The sequence below is a fragment of the Eulemur rufifrons genome, chromosome 6 (assembly GCF_041146395.1).
Source record: "Eulemur rufifrons isolate Redbay chromosome 6, OSU_ERuf_1, whole genome shotgun sequence".
In the NCBI taxonomy this organism is placed as follows: domain Eukaryota; kingdom Metazoa; phylum Chordata; class Mammalia; order Primates; family Lemuridae; genus Eulemur; species Eulemur rufifrons.
Genome location: NC_090988.1, coordinates 29677469 through 29691706, shown reverse-complemented (window position 1 = coordinate 29691706; position 14238 = coordinate 29677469). Strand labels below are relative to the sequence as shown.

The 14238-nt window shown below is 32.4% G+C and overlaps 1 protein-coding gene across 2 annotated transcripts in view; it reads left to right on the top strand.

The window, feature by feature from the left end:
- DYNC2H1 (dynein cytoplasmic 2 heavy chain 1) overlaps positions 1–14238 on the top strand; it is a 285364-nt gene that overhangs the window by 225154 nt on the left and 45972 nt on the right. For both annotated transcript variants that reach the window (XM_069469002.1, XM_069469003.1), the window contains 2 exons: positions 3233–3442; positions 14048–14137. In XM_069469002.1, the coding sequence (XP_069325103.1) occupies positions 3233–3442; positions 14048–14137 (300 nt within the window). The remainder of the gene's footprint in view (positions 1–3232; positions 3443–14047; positions 14138–14238) is intronic.

Here is a 14238-nt window from a genome sequence, read left to right as displayed (position 1 = left end):
AGTACTGCCTTAAAGCCAGCACAGGGAGACAGATTTGAGCTAGACTCCTATCTCGTTATTGGTCAACTTTCGATAAAGCTTTTCTTTTCTCAAAAACCCAGTGCCATAGTATTGGCTTCTAGCACAATGGGCAGCAAGCCCTTTTTGTTCAGTAACGTATGTGTCATGAGAGACATGCTTTGTTTGTACACTTTCTTTTCCTATTCAGTAATAATATTATGTGGTGTTAGAATATTTTTTGTTTTCACATTGAGTCTGTATACTGGGTGTTGAAATGCTGACTGCTCCTTTTGCCTTAAAATTATGAACCAACTAGCTCACTACGATATAATTAACTTTACAATGTTAAAAGCAATGTACTTCAAAAGTACATGATTGAATCAATTATATTTACTCAAAAAACTTTTCTTTTAATAATTGACTAAATACATGGCTGTCACCCCTTGATAGTTTCATCAAAAGTCATTCAGTATAGGTGTTGTAATGTACTCACTTGGTGATTTTTAGATTATTTGAATTATATATAAATATTACTTAATTTGAGTTTATTTTTGTTTTAAGATTATGAGACACACAATCTAACATGTTGCTAATGGGCTCAAGCAATCCTCCTGCCTCAACTTCCCAAGTAGCTGAGACTACAGGCATGCACCACCCACACCTGGCTAATTTTTCTTATCTTTGGTAGAGATAGGGTCTTGCTTTGTTCCTCAGGCTGGTCTTGAACTCCTGGCTTCAAGTGATCCTCCCACCTTGGCCTCCCAAAGTGCTAGAATTACAGTTGTGAACCAACACACCCAGCAGCTATATTTATTTTCAGAATCAGTTTTATTTTATATTAAGTTCTTATTAAAAATTTTTGGGACATGAATTGTGTTATAGTGTATATTACAGTATGCCTTGCTGTTTTCTGCTATGTATTTTTCCCACTCATTAATTTATTGCAGCTTATATACTGGTTTTCTTACTATTCTTTTTCATTTCCTTCTCCACAGTTTTCTGTCTTTCATTAATGAAATACTTTTTCAGACCCTAATATGTCATTTTTTCTTTTATTCTTATTCAATGCTCAACATACAGCATTTTATTTAATAGCCTCTAGATGAACACTGTCCAATAGAAATACAATGTGAAGCACAAATGAGAGCCATATATATAATTTTAAATTTTCTAGTGGCCACACTTAAATACATACAAAGAAACAGGTGAAATTAATTTTAGTGTGTATTTTATTTAACCCATTAGATTCACAATATTAGCATTTTATCATATGATTAATATAAACATTATTAATATGATATTTTACATCCTTTTTTCATAGTATTTAAAATTCAGTGTGTATTTTATACTTACTGTGTATCTCTAGGCTATAGTGTTTACTTGAATGGTAGTTGGATTTTAAGTATTCTTAATAGTGACTCTCTTAAATCAACCTTTTTAAAAGTTTAGTACATTAAGCTTTCTGTTTTCTTGGATTGTACATAAAGGAATCTTATTTGAATGATGTAAGTTTGGGTGTTCTTATTCTATAAAGTGACAGTGCAAACAGTGTATATTTGTCATATTAACATAATAGAATGGATTAAAATCCACAAAATCTACTTTGAAATAAACTAAATTATTATTTGCTAATCTTGCATATAAGATTGATATATGTTTAAATACCACATATTATTAATTTCCAGGAAGTCTGTTTTAATGTAAAGAATCACAGAAGGTTTATAACCCAAATTTTATTTCGGAGTTTTATTACTTAGTTGATTTATGATGGAGATATGTTAAGTATTATTTATTGCATGCCTGGCTCAAATAGATCTCATTAACTTTTGATAATATTAGACATTTTTTCCCTCTGGATTCAGTTTTTAGTTTACTGCCAATTATTTATCTAAGTGTGTATGCCTTTATGTACATTTATGTGTGTGTCTCAAAAATGATTTAGAGCATTAATATTATAAATATAATTGTAATGGGCATAAAAATTCCCACATTTAAGTTCATAGCCTGAATCTGTTTTCAGAAATCATTTTATACCAATAAAATATATTTAACAGTGATTTAATATTATAGCAATAACTGTGGTAGGTCATCATGTTATTAAATTATAATGTTAAATAGATGAAAAAGACAGTGCTGTTGTAGACTATATGGATGTGACAATCAATAAAACAAGGAGAAGAGGTCTTAAACTAGTATTGTAAGCAGAATACATAGAGAAAATTAGGATAATGGGTAGTAGGTAAGAGAACAGAACTTTCCAAATTTATCTATTGACAGTTCTTTGACATTTTTAGAATAGTATTGAAAGTGAATTTTTTCCCTCTTAATAAAATAAGCTGTTTAGAAACAAATGAGATTCCTTGAGTTTTTCTTACAATTGAAATAACTGGTCCAGGGGTAGTGTGGCTCATGCCTGTAATACTGGCACTTTGGGAGGCTGAGGCAGGAGGATCACTTGAGGCCAGGAGTTTGAGACCACCCTGAACAAAAGCGAGTCCCGTCTCTACCAAAAATAGAAAAAAATTAGCCAGGCATGGTGGCTTGCACCTGTAGTCCCAGCTACCTGGGAGGCTGAGGCAATAGGATCACTTGAGCCCAGGAGTTTGAGGTTACAGTGAGCTATGATGATGCCACTGCACTCTACCCCAGGAGACAGAGCAAGACCCTGTCTCAAAAAAATATGTATATATATTTAGGAAATCCCAGAATTTCCTTATATCATAGCCTCTGTTAAAGTATAGATACAGAAATAAATACTAAGATAAAATATTCACTGATCTTGAGCAAAAGATCTTTAGTTTGGTTTTTTATTGTATATATAGGTAATTTTCAAATTGAGGTAAATACGCATTGACATTGTATTTCAAAACCATAATCTCCTCTGCTCTTTTTGTAGTGGTAAAGTCATAGTGCAACTGTTCTGCTCTCTGCATAGGCTTAGAGGGTGCCATTTTTTCCACTTTTTTTTCTTACTATACTGACTACTGCTTCTCAACGTGGTCTCCCTTTCATTATTCTCAATTCCCAGCCCACACACCATATCAAATGTTGGTGAACTCCAGAATTTTCTTCCTGTGTATTTGCAGACTTAAGACATTTGGCCATTTATGAGTATTTCAAAACAGTTTTAAAACAGAATAGAACAAAAAGTTTTAAAAACTTTTGAAGTGTTTTAATATATCAGTGATTTCTGTTACATTTCAGTAACTATAACATCACATTTTTCTTTTAGAATTCAAACCTGATTCATCAGAAAGTGACTCCTCCTAATGATCGACAAGGATCTCCAATATTATCATTCATCATTCTTGAACAATTTAATGCCATTCGTTTAGTACAAAGTGTTCATCAGTCTCTTGCTGCTCTCAGCAAAGTCATCAGAGGAACTACCTTATTGAGTTCAGAAGTACAAAAATTGGCAAGTGCTTTGTTAAACCAAAAGGTAAGCCAATACTAACTATATGTTTTTTATTTCACTGTTATAAGTGGCACTTCCATCATGCATACATTTGTCAGTAACCTTATAGTTAATAGTAACAGAAAATTGAAGTCAAACTGGCTTAAGCCATATAGAAATTAACTGATTGATGTAACTGAAGAGTCTAGTGGTAGCTAGTGTTAAGTTAGCTTGATTCAGGAGCTTAAAATTATCATTGGAATCTCAGTTTATGTTACCTATCTAGCTATCTAGTCACTGCATTTATAACGAAATCTTTGTTGATTTCACTTTGGGACAGGTCCTCTATACATGATGGAACCCTATAAGCCTGAGTTTTATATCCTGTGAGCTCCAAGTCCAACAGAAAAAAAAAAACAAAAACAAAAAAACACCTGTTTCCTAGTAACTGAAGCAAAAATCTTGGGATTTGCTTTGATTCAAACCACTTGGCTTGTATGTTATGCCTGTTGCCATATTAGTTCTGTGGGTAGGGTGTGCAAAGCTCTCACTGACAAGGGCTTCAGCCAAATGCCTATCCTGGGAGCTGGGGATGGATTCATCTTCATCTGTAACACAAATGCTGAGAATAAGGGAAGGATGATCACCCAGTGGAAAATCAGGGTACTTTTAGCAGAAGAAGGGAGAAACAACATTTCTCTTGCTGAGTAATTGGACCATTTTAAATGATAGTAAAATCCATGTATTTCAGATATATTGGGTAAGAAACAAAAAATATGGGATGTCCTGCATAAATTTACTTTAGGTAGTTAGAGAATATAAACTTTACAGAAGTTGCTATCTGGAAAAGATTTCACTAGGGCTTTGCAGGAATTAAGAGGTTTTTGTCCCCCCTGCTATTTATACTCAGTATAAGGAAACCTCTGATAGTCGACCTAAAAGTCCTCTCTGTTTGATTATAAAAGGATAGCCTTCCTAGATCTTCTTACATCTTGCTAATATTAAGAAGATAGCCAATGATATTTCACATATGCAAAAGATCTACTCTAGCATCCTTATCTTCCTTTTTTCTTTACCTTGGAAAAGAATCTCAGTTTTGTATTGCTTACTAAATTTATAGTTTTTCTTTTGTATATAGATTACTATCTATGTTAATCAACTGCGAATATCAAAATACTATCGTTTTGTATTTTACTACAGATTGTACCTAATTTTTTTTAATTTGGAGTAGATAGACTGTCAGTCATGAAAGATCCTTGGCACAGTTAAGTAATCTATGGGAAAAGATTCTAAAAACTCGCTAAGAACTTTACATTAATTAACTCATTTAATCACCACAATAACACTATGAGTGATACTAATTTTATGTCCATTTTACTGTGATGAACCCGAAGCAAAAGAGTATTAAATAACTTAATCAGAGTCACCCAGAGTCAGGATATGAATTTGGGCAAATCTGGTTGTTATAATAAATGTAAATGGTTTAAATTGATAAAAGATAAATATTCTTGAGAATGTATTTCTTTAAAATCCAACTATATGCTGTACAAGGGACAATGTATGATACAGACTAATTGCTGTTGAATTAAGAAGAGAAGGAGAATAACTATGATGGAAGTACATGACTCCTACAGAATAGAACTGTAAGTCTGGTAGGACTGGTACATAATAAAGTACCGTAAGTTGAAGGTGGGATCCGATTTTGAGGTCTTTAAAGCCAAAGAGAGGAGTTTGGATTAAATGTTGTAACCAATAAGCATTTTATTTTGTAGACATAACAGCAAAATGGCTAAGAATGTGGTCTGTGGAATATGTCTGCCTGTTTGAATCCTGTTCCATCACATAGTAACTGTAACTTTGGGCAGGTTACTCAAACATCTCTAACCTTTGCTTTGCTCATTTGTAAAATGAGGATAATAATAGGACCTACCTCATGGGATTGTTGTAAGAATTAAATCATAGGTAAAGTGCTTGGAACATAATCAGCACCCTGTAAATGTTAGTTATTTTGTTACTGTTACTTTCCAAGAATTTCTTTATGAAAACAGCAGCTTTTGGAGCATTTGTCTGGTAACATTGTGCAACATGAACTTGTAGAAGTAGGGATACCATATAGGTTTCTGTATATTCATCTCAGGAAGGGGTAGTTAAAGGCCTGGAATAGGATATTTAAAGAAGGTTCTATGTGATAGTAACAAAAAATACAAAAGGTATTTGGCAAACATGGTTTCTTATTTTGCTTCTGCTGTTAACCCTCTGGGTGATCTTTGGCATAAACACTTGAAAAAAATGAAAATTTGGTTTGAAATCATTTTCTATGATTGTAATATAATGTAGCTTACATTAGGTCATATTGTAAGATAACAGAGAACTAAAGCGGCTTAACTGTATGAAATAATTTCCTTGATTAAGACCAAAATATTTTAGAAAGGGATCATAAATTTTTAATTTTTTGCGATATTTTTTCCTTTTGTATGAACCAAGACCTGCTAACTATTTCCTTATATGGCATAGCAACAGAATCAGATGGTTTGTTTCTTAATTAAAATATATTTATGTAGGATATAGACAATTTCAATATGTAATTTATTAAATTAACTATCTTGTATTATACTTTGAATTAAGAAATATAGCCTGGAAAATATCACAACCTTTGAAACATTTTTATTATTTCCATGAAAATGAATTTGTTAAAATTCTATCAAATGATGAAAAATATGTTTTGCAAACCATGTTTAAATTGTGTCACAGATAGTATCTTTGGAAAAAATTTAGGATGTTTGATGAAACTCAAATGAGACTAGGTTGACTTTCATTAAGGTAAGATCAGTAAAATACTTTCTGACATTTACTTTCTAATGCATTTTAACAAAAACTGAGAATTCAGTACTATCCCATTTATTTCAGAATGAAAATTTAATTTTTATTACATTTGAATGTGACAAGTTATGTATTGTGTGATATGATTTATGTAATTGAAGAAATAATTCAGTACTTGACATTTTCTTTATTGTGTCAGACTTGATTAGGAATTTTCCTAGAGAAATTTATAACACTTTTATTTCCTTGACAGTTTCTGGTGCTCTACTGAAACTTTTTTTGTGAAAAGACACAGTACTTGTAATATGTTTGTTAAAGAATGACAATATTGTAAAATGTTAGGACATAGGCTTTAAAGCCTAATTTAAAAAATACAATTTTCAATTCTAAAAAAACTGAAAGGTATTAATACAATGCCAAATTGCTTCATCCTTCTTGCTGAATAATCACTGAGACAGTTTACCCTTTTAGTAGGAATTAATAAGTTGTATTGTTTTATTAAAAAAATATTTTAGGATTGGACATGGTGGCTCATGCTTGTAATCTCAGCACTTTGGGAGGCCGAGGTGGGAGTATTGCTTGAGGCTAGGAGTTCAAGACCAGGCTGGGTGACATAGCAAGACCCTGTCTCTACAAAAAAATAAATAAGAAAAATTAGCTGGGCTGGTAATGTGCACCTCTAGTTTTAGCTACTTGGGAAGGTGAAGCAGGAAGATAGCTTGAGCCTAGGAGTTTGAGGCTGTAGTGAGCTATCATTGTACCACTGTACTCCAGCCTAGGCAACAGAGTGAGACCCCATTTCAAAAAAAATTATTTTAATTGAACTCCTTTTAAAGCCAGTATATGTATTAGCTATACATTTTAATTTATCCTAACATGCTAATTGGTAACACTAAATGGCTTCTTAATTTTTTAAAACAGGGAGACCCTCAACAATATAGCAAAAATGCTTTTTAACCATTTTTGGATCACTGTCACCTTTAAAAATTGATGGAAAGAGATGTAATCTCTTAAAGTATGTCCATAGATATGCATATAGAACTTTATTGTATAATTTCAGAATGTCTAAAAGTTAAGATCTACTTTGCTGGACTAGTTTTTCCTTTTACTTCTTTCTCTAGCATGGCCTTCTTTATAGCAGTGGTTCTCAAAATACGGTCTCCAGACCAGTAGCATTTGCATTACCTGAGAACTTGGTAGAGGTATGATTTCTTGCACACCTCCTCCCACCTCCCAGACTATTGAATCAGAAACTCTAAGTGTATTTCCCTGCAAACTGTGTTTTATCAAGCCCTTGAGATGGTTCTGATTCATGCTAAGGTTTGAGAAACACTGTTCTGTGGTCAGAGTTCCCATGAAAAGGGCAGTACCTGCCATAACACATTTGTGTCTATCTTCACTGCACTTTGTCAACATTTTTGATCACTTATACCATTGATCTTTAAGGCTTTAGGGGAAAAGTAAAGATGCTCATTCTTATGAAATGGCTGGCAACCCCATCTTTTCTTAAAGGCCCCTTTTTATTGTTTATCTACTTACATGAAAATAAGTGCTTAGAAAAGTCATATACAAACTATTTTAATAAATTATAATTATTGTTGAATAATTTGCATTCTTCCATTTAAATAAAATAATAGCTTGTGTTACGGACAACTTCCAGTTGTAAAGAACTTTTGTAGCTCTTATCCAATTTGCTACTCTACTCTCATCATCCCCCTTTTACTTAAATTAGAAAACTAAAGGTGATGAAAGGAGTTACTATCCTGGTAAAGCGTCAAAGCTCATTCAGTAATTCCGATGTGATTTCTAGGTCAGAGTTCTTTCCTAGTTCATTGCTTATTTAATATTTTGTTAATGTGATCTAGCTGCTAAATTATAGTCTTTGTTATAGGAGGCAGTTATTAGCTTTACATGGACTGAACTCCACATACTCATCTCAAAAGGCCTACCAAATACTCGGATTGAACTCTCTCCACTTCCTCATCTATAGCTTTGCTTGTAATTAACATTATTTATATATTTACTTATAAATGCAAATCAGTTTTTATTTGATTCATGAAAGAACAAAGGGGCCTGCATATACTCAGAATCTCTAGTCTCTTGGGATTCTCCTTCAGTATCCCTAGCTTATTCATCATTATGCTAAGATAATAGAATATACTTTCTCTCTTTTAGCACAGATTTTAACTTCCAGAACTTATTCTTCTACTTGTCCTTTTTCATTCACTTAGCAAATGGAAATGGAAGTACACTATTGCAAGGCTTTTATGCTATGCTAAAGTTCTATCATTATTTCTTTAAGGTAGACTGTGATGAGATAAAGATGTATACTATAAACCCTAATGCAATGATAAAAATAGATATAACAAATTCCAAAGAGGTATAAATAATGAGCCAGTATAATACATAAGATACAAACTTAACCTTTACTCAGTTAATCCAAAAGAGAGATCAGGAAGTAAAAAGAGAAGTCAGAAATTACCAGTATCAGGAATAAGAGAGGGGATATCACTACAGTTCCTACAGATGTTAAAAGGATAAGGAAATATTATTAACAACTTTATGTCCATAAATTCAATAACTTAGATGAAATATACAAATTCCTTGAAAGAAACTCATTAACAAATCTTACTCAAGGAGAAACAGGCCGGGTGTGGTGGCTCACACCTGTAATCCTAGCTCTCTGGGAGGCCGAGGTGGGAGGATTGCTTGAGCTCAGGAGTTTGATACCAGCCTGAGCCAGAGTGAGAGCCTGTCTCTACTAAAAAGAAAACACATACACACACACACACACACACACACACACACACACAGAGAGAGAACAACAAAACCCAGCCTGGCATTGCTAGCATGTGCCTGTAGTCCCAGCTATCCGGGAGGCTGAAGCAGAAGTATTGCTTACATCCCAGGAATTGGAGCTTGTCATGAGCTACAGTGACATCTCTGCACTCTACCCAGGGACACTGAGTGAGACTCTGTCTCAACAATAACAAAAAAAAAAAAAAAAAAGGAAAAAAGAAAAGAAAACCAAGGAGAAACAGATAACCTAAATGGCCTATATTTATTAAAGAAGTTGAATTTGTTAAAACATTTCCACCATGAAAGTACCTAGAATTCACAGGTGAAATCTAATAAATATTTAAGGAAGATAAAATACCAACTCTGCAAATTCTTCCAGAAATAGAATAGACAGGAATATTCCCCTACTTTTTCTATGAGATAAGAATTGCCTCATATCAAAACCTAAAAAAGGACACAAAATTTGTTATACAAGATGAATAAGTTCTGGAGATCTGCTGTAAAACATAGAGCCCATAGTTAACAATACTGTATCGTACACTTAAAAATTTGCCAAGAGGGTAAATCTTATGTTATGGGATCTTAGCAAAAAAGAAAAACTTCAGAGCTAGCAGTAGTTTAAGTTTAGCAAGAGTGTGCAATATAAGGTAAATACATAAAAAATTAATTGTAGTTCTTTATTCAGAAAACTATTGAAAATTAAAATTTTAAAATATCATTTGCAATAATATCAGAAAGGTGCCATATCTAGGAATAAAATTGACAACAGATTTGTAAAACCTTTGTGTACACTGAAAACTACAAAACATTGATAAGTAAAATTTAAGACCTAAATAAATGGAAAGATGTACTGTGTTCATGGAAGGAGACCTAGTGTTGTTAAGATGTTAATTCTTTTCAAATTGACCTATAGATTCAACACAGTCCTGATCCAAACCTCTGCAGGATTTTTTGTAGTGACTGATAATTTTATTCTAATGTTTTTGTGCAAAAACACAAAGGGCCTATTACAGCCTAAACAATTTTGAAAAAGAAGAATAAAATAGAAGGCCATACCCTTTGTGATTTTAAAACATTATGAAGATATTATAATCAAAGCACTGTGGTATTACCATAAAGATAGATATATAGATCAGTGCAAAAGACTAAAGAGTCCAGCAATATACCCACAAATATAGGATCAATTGATTTTAACCAAATAGGCTAAGGCAATTAAATGGAGAAAGAAAAATCTCTTTACCAAATAGTATTAGAACAATTGGATGGCGAAAAGCCAAAAACAAAACAAAACAAAACAAACTTTACACCTGTATCTCCAAACATATATAATAATTATTCCCAAATTGATCATAAACATAAATATTAATAAAACAAAAAATATATAGAAGATTTTAGTGACTTTGTTTTTGACAGTGATTTCTTAAATAGAACACAAAAAATGAACTATAAAAAGAAATAATACATTGGACTTCATTAAAATTTTAAACTGCTCTTTAAAAGTCACTATTAGGAAAATGAAAAGTAAGCCATAGAATAAGAGAAAAGATTTTCAGAACATGTACCTAAAAAAAGAAACCTGTATCGAGGATACATTAAAAGAAACAACTCAGTGATGAAAAGACAAACATCCCAATTTAAAAAATATACAAAAGATTTGAATGGAAACTTCATTAAGAAGATGTATGGATGGCCAAGAACCACATGAAAAAATGCTTGGTATCATTAATTATTAGGAAAATTAAAATTAAAATTGCAATGAGAATATCAATATATAAAAATCAGTCATATTTCTATACAATAACAATGAATGCTAGTATATAGGATTCATAGTATCCAAAATGAAATTGAGAAAACAATTCCCCAATAGTTGGGAATAAACCTAACAAAAGAAGGGCAAGACTTGTACAATGAAAACTACAAAACATTATTGAAAAAAATTAAAGGAGACTTAAGTAAACAGAAAGACATCCTTTGTTCTTGGGGAAATGAAGAGTAACTGCATGGGTACAGAGTATTTTGGGAGGATGATGAAAATATTTTGGAATTAGATAATGGTTAAGGCTGTATAACTTTGTGAATATACTAAAAACCACTCAATTATATACTTTAAAGGGGTAAATTTTATAGGATAATTATATCTCAATAAAAAATAAATTTTTAAAAATGACAAACAGCACCGCATACCCGCTTGAATGGCTTACATTAAAAAGACTAATTATAGCAAGGATTGGTATGAATGAGGAACAACTTGAACTCTCATACTGCTAATAGTTTGGCTTTTTCTTATGTTAAATATATACTTAGCATGTTAGCCCACTGTATCACTCATGAGTATTTACCCAAGAGAAATGAAAGCATATGCCATACAAGTATTTGCTTATTAATGTTCATAGCAATTTTATTTTCAATAGTCAAAAATATTCAACAGGTGAAACAAATTGTGTCATATCCATACAATGGAATGCTGCTCAACAATAAACAGAATGACTATTTCATTTATGCAACAACATGAATGAATCTAGTGTTGTCGGACAAATATTTAACAACTGAATAACTGGCTAACTGGCTCTCACCAAAAAAAAAAAAAAAAAAATCCCTAATCTCTATAGCATTTGCTCATTTCTATAGTGTAAATACTCCTGCCGTTACTGATTCAAATTACCAATATAAGGTCAGTGAATGTGAAGTTGGGAAGAAATACCTAGTATTGTACAGTACAATACAGGTACAATAGACATAAATGATCTAAAACCCAGTATCTTAATTCAGGATTCTATAACAAATTATCATAGACTGGGTGGCATAAACAGCATTTATTTCTCATAGTTCTGGAGGCTGAGAAGTCTAAAATCAAGGCGCTAGCATGGTTGGGTTCTGGTGAGGGGCCCTCTTCCAAGTTGCAGAAAACCAGCTTATCTTTTTATCCTCATATGGTGGAAAAAATAGCAAGCTAGCTCTCCGGCCTCTTCTTACAAGGGCATTAATTCCATTCATGAGGGTACCACTCTCATCACCTAATTACTTCCCGAAGGCCCTACCTTCAAATACCATTACATTGGTGATTAGCTCTCTACATAAGAATTTTGGGGAGATACATTCAGTCCATAACAACATAATAATAAAAGTTGTAAAATAATTGTGAAGTGACAAGTTTAGGATATTTGGTTAACTTTGTTTTAAAATAACATTTATTTATTGCAAGTTCATATAACTATTTTTCAGTAATGGCGATTTAACAACCAGCTTGCATAATTCATAAAATTTTAAGAATCAGCTCTCACTATTCTTTGTGATCTGTTTCCATCACATCACTAGATAAATCTCAAAATAATTATATATAGGAAAAGAAAGAAGGTTAAAAGGTGCAATATATGATTTAATTATATATAATTCCAGCAAAGCCAAACTGATACATATTAACAGATTAGCAATTGCCTGGAAATTAGGTGTTAAGGGTAGAATGGATGGATTATAAATGGAAACAATGAAGCTTTTGAGGGTGAAAATATTGTTAATAATTTTTATTATATTTTGAGTTTATTGTATACAAGTTTAAATACTATTTAGAGGCTAAAATGAATGTATTATATTTAATTTAGGAATTGTTTACCAAACTCTTAAGTTGACTTGAAAGACTATATGCAAGATTTTTAAACACATATGCATATAAACACACAAAGTCTATGGGTAAACTAGATTGTTATCTATTTTGTGTTTCAATTAATAGCTAGCTAATCTGGTGTCAAAGTTATTAAAAAAAACAAAAAAACAAAACAAAAAAAAACACTCATGAGCTTGAACCCAAATTCTTTTGTTTTACCCGAAGCAGCTAATTAGTTGGATTGATGCCCAGAAATTACTGAGACTGATGCAGTAATTGTTTCATCATATTCTGATATACCTTGTTTCTAAGGGTTTTCTAGATTTTCCATATATTTTGTACATATCATGCAAACTGCTTAACGTATTATTTTTCTGAAGTGTGGTCATAAGGAGAGAACATTCATCTCATACCCCCAAATACTGTCTTATTACATAGTTGAGAATCTACTCTGGGCTAGAACAGAGGCTTCCAATTTGTCACATGTGAGTGAGCTGTGTGGATAAAACAAGCTTTCTTTTACCAAGTGCTACCAAAATTTAGGATTTGTAAGTGTTAATTCTTTAGGCTTTAAGAATTTACCCTCCCCAAACTTCCACTTCCATCCAAACCTCCTATATAACCCACCCCTCTCCCCTTCCTAGGGGTATATTAGGCGCCTAGCCTTTGCCAGGCCCCTAGGGAGACAAAGGAATGAGATGCAAAGGGGAACTTACTTTCCATATCCCTCCTGATAAGGACTAAGCTTAGCCCTCCCAGTTGTTCCCTAGGGAGATAAAGGAATGGAATTCAAGAGGGGAACTTACTTTCCTTATCTCTCCTGGTTGTTTGAAAAAAAAGAAGTATACATTAAAGGAGAATGTTAATAGGAGATCAGATACTAGAAAGACCTCTTTTGTAAGACAGCTATTCTTACAGTAGTTTCATTCATTTATTTTTAATTTAGAGTACTTACTCTCTGTTTATTTCTTCCCTTTATAGCATATGTCTCAATGTGGGTTTAGGAGTAAAGTTTCCATTATACTGTTCTATTTATAGTTTAAAGAAATTCTATAGGGACTAAGACTGGTTGTTTTTTAATCTTTGCCACTTATAAAATGATTTTGTCTAGTTTAATTTGATTTCATTGTGCACTAAATATTTTTTCAAGAAAATGTGGTTGACTACTTTCTATATACCAATTTGATTTCATTTCATTCAAGAATATTTACTTTACAAAAATCCTCATTTTAGAGAAACATAAATTCACTCTGTCTTATCACTCAATTTTAATGAGATCAAGGAAAAACAGATGTATCTTAATGAAATGAATTCCTGATATGCATAATGTGAATTATTCCAAACTTTTTTCCCCATCATACTAATGTTAAAAGCCTTTTATATCTAGTATTATATGTATAAATTTAATTTTGACCCTTTTTAAATTGCAGTGTCCTCTCACATGGCAGAGCAAGTGGGAAGGCCCAGAAGATCCCTTACAATACCTTAGAAGTGTTGTAGCCCGTGCCCTTGCAATACAGGTAAGTCTACATTGTTTATTAATTGCATTGTATGACTGTGTGACTATTGTAGTATAGACGTGCATATTGAGATAACAGTTTTGCTAGTGTCTAGTGAGAAT